This window comes from Galeopterus variegatus, unplaced genomic scaffold (assembly GCF_000696425.1).
Source record: "Galeopterus variegatus unplaced genomic scaffold, G_variegatus-3.0.2 Scaffold54, whole genome shotgun sequence".
Lineage (NCBI taxonomy): Eukaryota > Metazoa > Chordata > Mammalia > Dermoptera > Cynocephalidae > Galeopterus > Galeopterus variegatus.
In genome coordinates, this window is record NW_007726165.1 from 837,507 (window position 1) to 851,415 (window position 13,909).

Genomic DNA, 13,909 nt, shown 5'->3' on the forward strand with positions numbered 1-13,909 from the left:
CTCTATGGAAAATGGTTTGGAGGTTCCTCAAACAGCTGAAGATAGATTTACCATATGATCCAGCTATCCCACTACTGGGAATGTACTCAAAGGAATGGAAATCATCAAGTTGAAGGTATACCTGTTTCCCAATGTTCATTGCAGCACTCTTCACAATAGCCAAGAGCTGGAATCAACCCAAATGTCCATCATTGGATGAGTGGATATGGAAAATGTGGTATATCTACACAATGGAATACTACTCAGCTATAAAAACGAATGAAATACTGCCATTTGCAACAACATGGATGGACCTTGAGAGAATAATATTGAGTGAAACGAGTCAGGCAGAGAAAAAGAAATACCACATGTTCTCACTCACTGGTGGGAGCTAAAAATAAACAAATTAATTCACTCACATACACACACACAAAAAAACCGGGGAGTTGGGGGAAGAAGATATAACAACTATACTTTTTTGAAGTTGTTACAACAAGCAAACGGAAAGGACATTCTTGGGGGGGAGGGGAGAGAGGGAGATGGGAGGGAGGTGTCAGTGATGGGCCATAATAGTCAAATACATTGTATATTGACAAAATAAAAATTTAACGAAAAAAAAAAAAGCCTTACTTATGAGAGGACTTCAAAAATTTCAAGAAAAAATGAATTCAAAAGATAAAAATAAAAAACATAAATTTTATTTACAATAAAAAACATAAATTTTATTTAACATAAGCTCCATCATGTTCAATACACTTTTGTAAACAATGATACCAACCATTAACTCCATCCCTGAAGAACTGAGGGTCCTGGGAATTTAAGTATGTCAATGCAGTCTTTTTTTACATTATTAACTGAAGAGAAATGGGTGCCCTTTACAGATTTTTTTAAGATTGGGAAACACAAAGAAGTCAGAAGGAGCCAAATCAGGAATGTAGTAGGGTGAAGTCTAATGATTTCTCTTTGAAAGTCTTGCAAAATTGCCCTCGTTTGATGAGAGGAATGAGCAGGAGCATTATTGTGGTGGAGAAGGACTCTAGTGAAGCTTTCTCAGGTGTTTTTCTGCTAAAGCTTTGGCTAACTTTCACCAAACACTCTCACAGTAAGTAGATGTTATTGTCCTTTGGCTTTCAAGAAAGTCAACAAGCAAAATGCCTTGAGCATCCCAAAAAACTGTTGCCATGACCCTTGCTTTTGATGGGTCCACTTTTGCTTTGACTAGACCACTTCCACCTCCTGGTAGCCATGGCTTTGCTGGTGCTTTGTCTTCGGGATCATACTGGTAAAGACACATTTTCATCTCCTGTTACAATTTGCAAAAACGCTTCAGGATCTTAATCCCACTCTCCTATGGGTTAAATGTGTCTCCCCCGAAGTTCATGTATTGGAAACCTAAACTCCATTCTAAGTTAAGAGGGTGGGAAGTCCTATCATGGTAACTGAAAGGTGGGGCCTTTAAGAGGTGATTAGATTATAAGGACAGTACCTTCCTGAATGGATTAATCCATTGATGGTTTAATGGTGATAATGAGCATGGTCCTGATGGCTTAAAAGGAGAGCAAGTAGGGAGATTAGGCTCTCTCCTGCTCAGCCCATTCTTACCATGTGACAATCTGAGTTGCTGAAGAACAAGGCTTTTACCAGATGTGCCTCATGGACTGTGGACTTCCTAGCCTACAAACTGTAAGAAATAAATTTCATTCACTGATAAAATGCCTAGTTTCAGGTATTCTGTTATACAAGAGAAGCGAACTAATACACACTTGTTTAACATTTTCATTGAAAACTCTGCTCTTGTCTCTAGCCGATCTGGGTGTGACAGCTTTGGCACCCATTGAGCAGAAAGTATGCTCAATTTTGAGATGTTTATGGCTTGTTTCTGCTGTTAATGTAGGTCCTCTTTACTCAGGGCATGAACAAGATTAATTTTTTCCTCACAAATGGATGTGGATGGTCTGCTGCTGTAGGCTTTATCTTCAACATCATGTAGTCCCTTTTTCTTTTTTGTCAGCTGGCTGGTATGGGGATCCAACCCTATAATCTTGGTATTGTCAGCACCACACTCTCCCAAGTGAGTTAACCAGCCAGCTCCTTGTCCCTTCTTAAAATGAGTTACCCATTTGTAAACTGCTGATTTCTACAGGAGCATTGTCTCCAAAATCTTTTTGTAAAGCATCAATGTTTTTATCATTCCTCCACCAAAAATTTGATGTTTGTTTTTGCTTCAATTTTAGAATTCATGCTGCTCTGATGGGGGCTCTTTTCAAATTGATGTCTTGTCCTTCTCAGTGCGTTTAATTAGATCCCATTCAGACATGTTATAACAAGTTAATACGAGTTTATTTTGGTGAAAAAAAAAAAAGGAAATCTATGCATAACTTTTTCATAATACATTTTCTATGAACTTTCAAGATTCCTTGTATCTGACATTTCTACAAAGGCCACAAGAATAAAATATAGAGTACCATATAATTACCAGGTTTAATATAGTGAAGTAAAAATATCCTGACAGTTTTTCTTAATAAAAATAAAAGAATTAATGAAAATTATCTCCTTTGTTCTCTTCTTAGGTTTGTAATATAAGATACTATTAATTTTTACAAATTAAAACCACAATGAGATGTTAACTTACACTTCTTAGAATGGCTATTATCAAAATGATGAATTATAACAAGTGGTGGCAAGGATGTGGAGAAAAGAGGAGTATGGTGCACAGTTGGTGAGAATGTAAATTAGTACAGCCATTATGAAACCCAATATGGAGGTTCTTCAAAAAACTGGGCCAGCCATCCCACTACTGGGTATATATCCAAAGGAAATAAAATCAGTATGTCAAAGAGATTATCTGCACTCCCATCTTCACTGCAGCATTATTCACATAACCAAGATATGGAATCAATCTAAGTATCCATCAACAGATGAATGGATAAAGAAAATGTAGTATAAAGATACAGTGGAGAACTACTTAGCCTTAAAAAAGAAGGAAATCCTGTCATTCACAACAACCTGGATGAACCTGGAGGACATTATATTAGGTGAAATAAGCCAGGTACGAAAAGACAAATACCAAGATCTTGTTTATATATAAAAATCTAAAAATACTGAATTCATAGAAGTAGAGAATAGAATGAAGGTTACCAGGGGCTGCTGGGGTGGGGGGAAGAAGGTGGCATGGTTGGAATTGCAGACAAGTTGGTTAAAGGACATAAAGGACACGGGAGTGAATAAGTTCAAGAGATCTATTTTACAACTATAGTTAATACCAATGTATGTATAGTTGAAAATGAATGAGAGAGTAAATTTTGTGTTCTCACCATGAAAAAATGATACGTATGTGAGGTAATACACATGTTAATTACCTTGATTTAACCATTCCACACTGTACAGATATATCAAAACACAATGTGCAAAATAAATATATACAATTTTATTTTGTCAATTTAAAAAATGAATAAATTAAAGAGAAGAAATATATGAGCGGAAAAAAGAGTACCAATTACTAAGACAGTCACTATTGTGGGCAGGTAGAATTGTAAGACACTATTAATTTTAGACTCTGCCCTGGGGTTTAAAAGTTGTGTTCATGGAGCCATGAAAATGATGATAATGATAAATATGAGTCACTGCCAAATTCTCAACGATTACAATCACCTTTTTACACTATACTTATAATGGTTGTGAAGGTTAACTGTAGGTGTCCATTTGATTAGATTAAGGAATGCTGAGAAACCTTGTAAAGTTATCTTTTTATGTGTGTGCATGAGAAGGTTTCCAGAAGAGATTAGCATGAGAGCATGAGAGCCTGAGTGGGAAAGATTCACCCTCAATATGGGCGGGAACCATCCAATCCTCTGGGGCCCTAAGAGAACAAAGAACGGAAAAAAAAAAAAAGGTGGGTCTCTCTCCTCTAGAAATGGAAATACTTTTCTCTTCTGTCCATGGAAATCAGAGCTTGAGACTCTTCAGCTTTTGGGTTCCAAGACTTACACCAAGGACACCATCTGCTTCCCTGGTTTTGAGGCCTTCAGACTTAGACTAAGTCATGCTACCGGCATCCAGTTTGCAGATGGCCTATCATGGGACTCCTATTCACAATCTTGTGAGCTAATTCCCCTAATAAATACCCTCATCTATTTATAACATATCCTACTGATTCTGTCTCTCTGAAGAACCCTGACTAATACATTCTCTAATTTTGGAATGATATTTTCATCGAGATTTAAAATGAGTTGATGGAAGAAAGGGTTTAAATAAGGTTTTACTCCAATACTACTCTTCATCATCTACTTGTCAGTATTTATCATTCATCCAGTATTTCTAAAAAGTATTTGCCAAGAAATTCTGTAGCAAACTTGTTATTGAACTATAAAACATTGGTGAAAGAAAATGAAGAGTACCCAAATAAATGGAAAGATATCATATGTTCTTGGGTTGAAAAATAACATCATCAAAATGGCCACATTACCCAAAGAAACCTACACATTCAATGCAATCCCCAACAAAATACCAATGATATTCTTCACAGAAATAGAAAAAGTCTTAAAATTTGTATGGAACCACAAAAGACCCATAGAGGGAAAGCAATCTTGAACAAAAAAAATGAAGTTGGAACCATTACATGACCTGACTTCTAAATATACTATAAAGCTATAGTAACCAAAACAGCATGGTACTGGCATAAAAAAGCAGACAAGTAGACCAATGGAACAGAATAGAGAACCCAGAAATAAACACACGCACTTATAGCCAACTGACTTTTGACAAAGGTGCCAAAAATATGCACTGGGGAAAGGACAGCCCCTTGAATAAATGGTGCTGGGAAGACTGGATATTCATATGCAGAAGATTCAAACTAGACACCCATCTCTCACCATACACAAAAGTCAACTCAAAATGGATTAATGGGCTAAATTTAAGACCTGAAACTATGAAACTACTAGAAGAACACATGGTGGAACGCTATGTAAAATGGGAGTTGGCAATGTTTTTTTGTCAATTAAAGCAAAAATAGACAAATGAGACTGTATCAAACTAAAAAGCTTCTGCACAGCAAAGGACACAATCAACAAAGTGAAGAGACTACCTACAGAATGGGAAAAAAGTGTTTGCAGACTACACATCAGACAAGGGGCTAATATCCAGGATCTATAAGGAGCTCAAACAATTCAACAGCAAAAAACCAATTAACCCACTTAAAAAATGGGGAAAGGATGACCTTAACAGACTTTTCTCAAAAGAGGACATACAAATGGCCAACAGGCACATGAAATAATGCTCAGTATCACTAATAACCAGGCAAACACAAATTAAAACCCAAATAAGATTTCACCTAACTCCAGTTAGTATGGCTATTATCAACAGGACAGAAAATAACAAATGCCGGTGAGGATGCGGAGAAAAGGGAACTAATGTAAACTGATACAACCATTGTGGAAAACAGTAAGGAGGTTCTTCAGAGAACTAAAAATTGAACTTCTATGATCAAACAATGCCACTACTGGGTACACACTCAAAGGAAATGAAATCAATATATTGAAGAGAAACCTGCACTCTCTTGTTTACTCCAACACTTTCCTAATAGCCAAGAGATGAAATCAACCTAAATGACTGTCAATGGATGAATGGATAAAAAAAAACTGTGGTATATATACATAATGGAATAATACTTGGCTATAAAAAAAATGAAGTCATGACATTTGCAACAACATGGATGGAACTGGAGGACATCATGTTAAGTGAAGTAAGTCGGGCAAAGAAACACAAATACCACAAGATCTCACTCATATGTAGAATCTTAAAAAAAAAAAGTGGTTCTCATAGAAGTGAAGAATAGAATAAAGCTACCAGAGGCCAAGAGGGGATGGCAACTAGTGAGGAGGAGAAGTGGTGGATTAATGGGTACAAAACTATGCTATCTTCCCTAAGTGAATCATTGCACTGAAACAACACATTGTACCCCACAATTTGTGTAAGTCAATGTTAAAATTTTTAAAAACATAAAAAAGAAAGAAAAATACTGCATGATCTCACTTACATGTGGAATCTAAAAGAAAAGATCAAATATATAGAGATAGAGAACAAATCAGAGGTTACCAGGGCAGGATGGGGGTGGGGAGGAAATGGGGATATGTAGGTCAAAGGCACAAAGTAGCAGATATGTAGGATGAACAAGTCTAGAGATCTAATGTACAACATGAGGATTGTAGTTAATAAAATTACATGGAATTTGGGATTTCTGTTACATGTGTATATTTAGCTGCTCTTGTCACACACAAAAAGTAACTAGGTGAAATGAGAGATATGTTAATTTGCTTCACTACAGTAACTATTTTACTATCTCTCCATATCCCATACCATCATGTTGTCAACCTCAAATATACACAATAAAATTTATTAAAAAAAAAATACTGTAACTTTCAATCACATCATTGTTCTTTAAGGAGAATGGAGTTTGCTACATAACAATCTTGTTTTCGAAGACAGCACTGGATGAGGAATGAAGCAGTATACCTAGAAACAGTGCCTGATCAATTAGATTACTTAGATATTTTATGTATTAATTTTCTTATTACTAGAATTTTAACTCTAAAGTACTTTTTTTCTCAGCACTTACTTTTTTGGTCAAAGAATCATCAGAATCAGAAGGCATTCTTGTTGATACATGAAATATAACTTCTACTGTAGAGGTAGCAAAATATGGAGTGGTCAATCCAGTGCTTTTGTTTTTCTGTAGTCCTCCCATAAAACCACAATGGTTTGTGAGATTTACCTAGAAGCAATGAAGAGCCACATAAAATTAATCTACTAAACAAAACTCAAAAACACTATTGAAAAAGACTCAAACATCTCACTTTGCAAAAACATTGGGAACAAAGTCTTTTGCATGTTATCAACCAGTACTTAATTTAGAATTATTAGTTACAGCTGATCTGTTCACACTGGTATTTCTTCATAAGTACTTGAGGATCCCTAATTAGTAGGAGTTAATTAGGAAAGAAATCAACTACTGCGCACTATGCATCTTTTGCTAGGCTACTAGGTGTTAATAGTAAATTATAAAGGCTGTCGGGGACACCAAGGCCAGAGAGCAAAAATCAAATCTGGAAATGATTTTGGGAAAAGTTAAAACAGTAATGTCAATTTGTAAAAATAATTAACTAGGTGTATCATATTTATTCATAAAACTGGCTTCTTAGTTTGTTAGTACCTACCATAGAACAAAAATACAAAAATGCAGAACTACACAATTACATTAGAAAAACTACAAACTTATCTGTGTAATGATTTAAAATTTTTTTTAACTTCATGATTATAACTTGTGCTATGCACAGAAGCTGGAACTTGTGTTCACTGTAGAAAATTAAAGAAACATAGGAAAGAAATAAGAAAAATAAAAAAATCACCAGTATCTGTCTGCTCAGAGAAAATCACCTAGGTTTATGCTTTAAAATAATAAAATTGGCGTATCTGATAAAATAGGGAGTTATAAAAACAAATCAGTTACTATGTGAACTGAATATGTCTCAAATACTACAATAATATCAGCTATTAATGGCTGAACATATGAATGATGGATGAGTTTTTATGCCATTACTGAAAGATTGTCTCAATCCCTTGTAGTTTAAAATTTATTTTTTGACTCAGTAATATATTCACATAATTAAAAATTCAAAAGTATAAAAAGGAATACCAAAATTCTTCCTTTCATATCTCTCACCTATAGCTACTAAGTTCCCCTCCCAGGAAGGAATTTAAGTATTCTTGCAAAAATATTTTTTACACATACAAATTCTTATGTGCATGCATGTACACATATGGGCACACACACATAAAGAGTGCATGCATATAAAATGTCCTGCACCTTGCTTTTTGTACTTAATATATCTTGGAAAACATTCCTTATTAATAAGTAAAGAGCTCCTTCAATTTTTTTTTTCATGGCAGTTCATTTTATTGATGTATAATAATTTAGTCCCCTACTTAAAGGATATTCAGGCTATTTCCAATCTTTTGCTAATTACAGTCACTGCTGTGGTAAATAACACTGAACATATATCATGTTCCACTTATGAAAGTAGACCTGTGGACAAATAGATAAAGTGAAACTTTAAGCAAAAGGCACGTGCACTTCTAATTTTGAAACACACCACCAAACTGCCTTCCAAAGACGGCATAAACTATGTATAAGACTGCCAGTTTCTCTCATCCCCTCTCAAATACAGTATATTATCAAACTATATGATCTTTGCTAATCTGATATGTGAAAAATGGTATATCAGTGTAGATTTGTAGTTTTTGTTTTAGTGAGAAAGTTATTTATTTTCAAGTCAGTTCTCTTTCACATCTCTGATTACGTAAAGTAGAAAGTCTCAATTTTGTGTTCTTTTGCTGTAAAAACTTTTGTAACATTTGCTCATCTCTATTTTTAAAATTAAACATCTGGAGATAACTTCTCAGGAAGACAAGAAATAATGAAAAAGGTCCCAGGCACTCTTTACCCAGAGTCCCCCAATGCAAAAATATATCACAACCAATATACTGATGTTGATATAGTTAAGAGACAGAAGGTTTTCAACAACACAAGGATCCTCCACGTTGCCCTGTTAGGTGAACCATACCTACTTCTCTCCCACCTAATTGCCTCCTTAACCCCCAGCAATCACTCCATTGTTCTCCACTTTTATAACTGTCATTTCAAGAATGTTATATAAATGGAATCATACAGTATGTAACCTTTCCAGATGTTATACAATTTTCCTGTGACCTTTTTGTTAATGATTTCAAGTTTGATCCCATGTGGTTGGAGAACATATAGTATGATTTCAATTTGTTTAAATTTGTTAAGGTTTGTTTTATGGCCCGGGATATGGTCTATTTTGGTACATGTTCTGTGGGCCTTTGAAATGAATGTGTATCCCGCCATTGTTGGGTGGAGTGTTCTATAAATGTAGATTAGATCCTGTTGGTTGATGATGTTAAATTCTACTATACACTTGCTGATTTTATCTAATTCTTCTCTCAATTGTTGAGAGGAGGTGAAGTCTCCAACTATAATTGTGGATTTGTCTATTTCTTTTGGTTCTATCAGCTTTTGCTTCACTTATTTTGCGGCTCTTTTGTTTTGTGTGCACATAGGAGTGCTACATCGTCTTGGTGGATTGATTCTTTTATAATTACATAATGTACCTTTGTCTTCTTTGCTCTGAAATCTACTTTATCTAGTATTAATGAAGTCACTCTGGGTTTCCTTTGGTTAATGTTTGCACAATATAACTTTTTAAAAAATCCTTTTACTTACTGCTGGCCTATAATTTATATGTTTAAAGTGAGTTTCTTTTAGATAACATATAGTTGAGTCATGATTTTTAGTCTACTCTGTCAATTTCTATCTTTTAATTGGTCCATTTAGACCATTTATATTTCATGTAATTACGGATAGGTTAGGGCTTAAGCCTACCATCTTATTTTTTGTTTTCTGTTTATTTTCTCTGTTTTATTTCTCCTGCCCTCTATGGGTTACCTGACCATCTTCTAGAATTCTGTTTTTATTTATTATTTTTTTGAGTGTACTCATTTATCATCTATCTTTTTTTGTATGCTTTTTTAGTGGTTGCTCTAGGTATTACATTATATATACATAACTTATCACAGTCTATTACTGTTATCATTGTACCTGTTTAAGTATAGTAAGCCTACTTTACTATATGTCCTGTTACCCTCCCGTTTATAATTCTCATAAATATTTCCTCTACATATATTTTAAAACACATCAGGCAGTGTTATAATTTTTGCTTCAAGTGTCAAACATAATTTAAAAAACTCAAGAGGAGAAGGAAAGTCTACTGTATTTACCCATTTTTTTCTTGCCATGCTCTCTCCTCCTTCCTGATGTCTCAAAGTTCCTTTTTATCATTTCCTTTCTGTTATAGAACTTCTTTCAGTGATTCTTTTTGGTAGGTCTGCTAGTAACAAATTCTCTAGTTTTCCTTCACCTGAGAATGTTTTGACTTTCCCTTCATTCCTGAAAAATATTTTCACCAGCCATAGGATTGTGGGTTGACAGTTCTTTTAGCACTTGAAAAATATTACGCCACTATGGCCATTACAGTTTCTGATGAGAAATTTGCTATTATTCTCATTGTTTTCTCCCTACAGATAAGGTGCACTTTTTCTCTGGATGTTTTCAAGACTTTTTCTTTTGTTTCAGAAATTAAATTATGAAGTGTTTAATATGGGTTTCTTTTGATTTATCCTGTTTGGATTTTACCCAACTTCTTGAATCTATACAGCCAAATTTAGGGAGTTTTCAGCCACAATTTCTTTAAGTGCTTTTCAAATCCAGCCTCTTTCTCTTCTCCTTTTGGGACTCAGATATCAGGAATGTTAGATCTTTTGTTAGAGTCTCACAAGTCTCTGATGCTCTGGTTCATTGTTTTTAAGCCTATTTTTTATGCTGTTCAGGTGAATCTCTACTGTTTTACCTTTCAGTTTACTGATTCTTTCTTGTGTATCTTCATCTCCACTCCACTCTGTTGTTGAGCACCAGCTACTGAGCTTTTTATTTCAGTTATTGTATTTCCAGTTCTAAAATTTCCATTTAGTCGTTCTTCATATTTTCTATTTCGTTGCAGAGACTTCTATTTTTCATTTGTTTCAGCTGTGCTCCTAATTGCTCACTGAAGCATTTATATCATGGCTGCTTTAAAATCTTTGCAATCTTGGTGTGGGCATATATTGGCTGTTTTTCATTCAGTTTGAGATCTTCCTGGTTCCTGGTACGATGAGTAATTTTTTATTGTAACCTGGACATTTTAATGTTATGAGACTCTGGATCTTAAGATTTCTGTTTTAGCTGGCTGTTTCTGAGACACTGCTTCATCAAGAAAAAGGGTGGAGAGAAAGTGCTGCCTCGTTACTGCCAGGTGGAGGTAGAAGTACAGGTTCCCCACTCAACCTCTGCTGGAACCTGGGAAAGGGTTGGGGGAATCCTCATTACTGCTAAGTGGAGTTAGTAGTTCTGGCTTCCGATGTGGTGCCCACTGACAGTGGTAGGAATGGCCTCATTACCTTTGGGTGATGGTGAAAGTCCTAATTCTCCACTAGGCTTCCTCTGACACCACTCCAGTGGAGGGTGTAGGGGATCCTCATTATTGCTGGGTGGGGATGGAACTCTAGGTTTCCCACATAGTCTCCACTGACACTTGGGCATGGGGTGTGGATGAGAGAGGAGTTATCAACTGGGGGAGATGAAAGTCTTGGCTTTTTACTTGGCCTTCTCTGACACTATTTGATAATACCCCAGTGTAGTGATGGGGATACCTCATTACAGCCTCATGAAGGTGGAAATCTAGGCTCTTTTGCTGTCAGGAGTGGGAATGAGGTCAAGGTATTTTCTGTGGTGTTCGGCTGGAGTAGTTACTGTCTAGATTTTTTTTGTCTTTCTAGGTTGCTCCTCTTCTGGTCATTTGGCTAGAAAGAGCAAGCTTTTGTTGGGGCTTTGTCTGTGCCCAGTGGTGTTTCTAGGTTGCTGGCTTCTTTAGCTCCAAGCCTGGGATATACAAGGCAAAAAGAAAACCCAGAAAACTCACCACCACGTCATTCCTCAGTCCCAAAGTCCCTAATTAATCTGCCTTCTCTTCACTTTTCAGAGTCTTCTTATGTTTGTTTTATACGTCATGTGCAGGGTTTTTGTTGTATTCAGTATGAAGGGTATGGAGAATATATCTATTCAACCTTCCTAGAAGTAGAAATCCCCTCTGTACAACTTTTATTAAGTATTTTATTTTAGTATATTCAGAGATAAGTGCCATCATCACCATGGTCAATTTTAGAGCATTTTAATCACTTCCGAAAGAAACTCCATACCCTTTAGGTGTCATTTTTCTCTTCCCTCATCCCCCCAACCTGCCTTAAGAAACCACTAAAACCTACTTCCTGTCTCTGTAGTCATACCTTTTGTGGAAATTACAGTAATACATGATCTTTGTGACTGGCTTCTTTCATTTAACATAATGTTTTCATGTTGTAGCATGTATCAATACTTCTTTCCTTTCTGTGGCTGAAAAATATTCCATTGTATGGAATATCTGTTTATCCATGCATCCACTGATGGACATCTGAGTTGTTTCCACCATTTTGTTATAAATAATGCTGTTATAAACATTTGTGTACAGGTTTTTGTGTGGACACATGCTTTCATTTCTCTTGGGTATATACCTAAGAGTGAAACTGTTTAGTCATATGGCAACTCTACATTTAACTGTTTGATGAACTACCAGACTGTTTTCCACAGTGATTGTACAATTTCGCATTCCTACTAGCAGTATGAGGGTTCAGATTGCTCTAAATCCTAGCTGTCAATTGTTATTACCCGACTTTTTGATTTTAACCATCCTACTGGTGTGAAGTGACGTCTCACTGTGGTATGGATTTGTGTGTCCCTGATAGCTAATAATGCTGAATATCTTTTCATGTGCTTATGGTCATTTGTATCTTCTTTGGAAAAATGTCTATTCTGGACCTTTGGCCATTTTTAAATTGGGTTGTCTTCTAATTATTGATTTGTATAAATTCTCTGTATACTCTAGGTACAAATCCCTTATCAAATGTAAAATTTGCAATTATTTTCTCCAGTTTGGTGGGTTGTCTTTTCCCTTTGCTGATGGTGTCACTTGAAGCACTAGATCTTTAATTTTGATGAAGTCCAATTATCAATTTTTTCCTTTGTTGTTCATGCTTTTAGGTCATATCTGAGAACCCTTTGCCAGAACCAAGGTCACAAGATTTACCTATATATTTTCTTCTAAAGTTTCATAATTTTAGTTCTTACATTTAGGTCTTTCATCCATTTTGAGTCAATTTTTGTACATGGTGTGATGTAAGGGTTTGATTTCATTCTTTTTGATATGGCTATCCAGTTGTCTCAACACCTTTTGTTGAAAAGACTATTTTTTCTCCACTGGATGGTCTTGGCACCCTTGTCAAAAACCAGTTGACTATAAATATGTGGGTTTACTTCTGGACTCTCAGTTCTATTCCATTGGTCTATATGTCTATCCTTGTGCCAACACCACACTATTTTGATTAGCATTGTTCTGCACAAATTATTGAAAAGGGCAAGTGAGAGTTGTCCCAATATATTCTTTTTCATGTTGCCCTCACTTTTTTTTGGTGGGGGGTGGTAAGTTCTGAAACAGTGGCTAATTTTTTTTTTAATTAAGTCCCTTAATTTTTTTTTTTTTTTTTGCTGGCAGGTATAGGTATCAAACCCTGAACATTCGTGTTATCAGCACCATACAGTAACCAACTGAACTAACCAGCCAGCTACTCTTTCACTTTTACTAATGCTTTTACGGTACTTTTTTCAAAGCAGAAAATCTATTTAGGATGACTTTTATACCTTTCAAAGAGCATTTTCACATCTGTAATCTCCACTGACCTTCACATCATCTCTGTTGGGTAAAACAGTATATTACCTTTGACAAATAAGCAAAGAGGCCCAGAGGACTTAAGTAACTCACTTAAGGTAAAACAGCAGGTTAGATGAGCCATAAGAATATAAATTGAATGCTAAAGGCCTATATATTAGATACTGTGAAGGCACTGGGATTAAAAAAAAAAATTCAGTGAAATGAAAGTGCCTATTCTTTAGAAGCTTGTAGTCTAGTGCAGTAGTCTTCGACAATTTTGCTCATATACTCTCTACAGGAATTTTGAGAAAATGTATTTAATTTACAACTACAACAAACATTTTCATCTAAGTTAAAACATTTGCCAAGAATATAATTTACACTGTACTGCATATAGCATACATGTACTTTAAATATATTTTCATCAAAATCTTGGAACTACAAATTTGGCTGATTCAATATACATAAAATGTCTGCTATTTAACCTAATGACAAACCAATCAGCTGAATCAGATTCAATT

The 13,909-nt window shown here is 35.4% G+C and overlaps 1 protein-coding gene across 8 annotated transcripts in view; it reads right to left on the minus strand.

The window, feature by feature from the left end:
* Window positions 1-13,909, minus strand: part of RALGAPA1 (Ral GTPase activating protein, alpha subunit 1 (catalytic)) — a 252,183-nt gene that overhangs the window by 50,825 nt on the left and 187,449 nt on the right. For all 8 annotated transcript variants that reach the window (XM_008573959.1, XM_008573952.1, XM_008573965.1 and 5 more), the window contains one exon: window positions 6,593-6,748. In XM_008573959.1, the coding sequence (XP_008572181.1) occupies window positions 6,593-6,748 (156 nt within the window). The remainder of the gene's footprint in view (window positions 1-6,592; window positions 6,749-13,909) is intronic.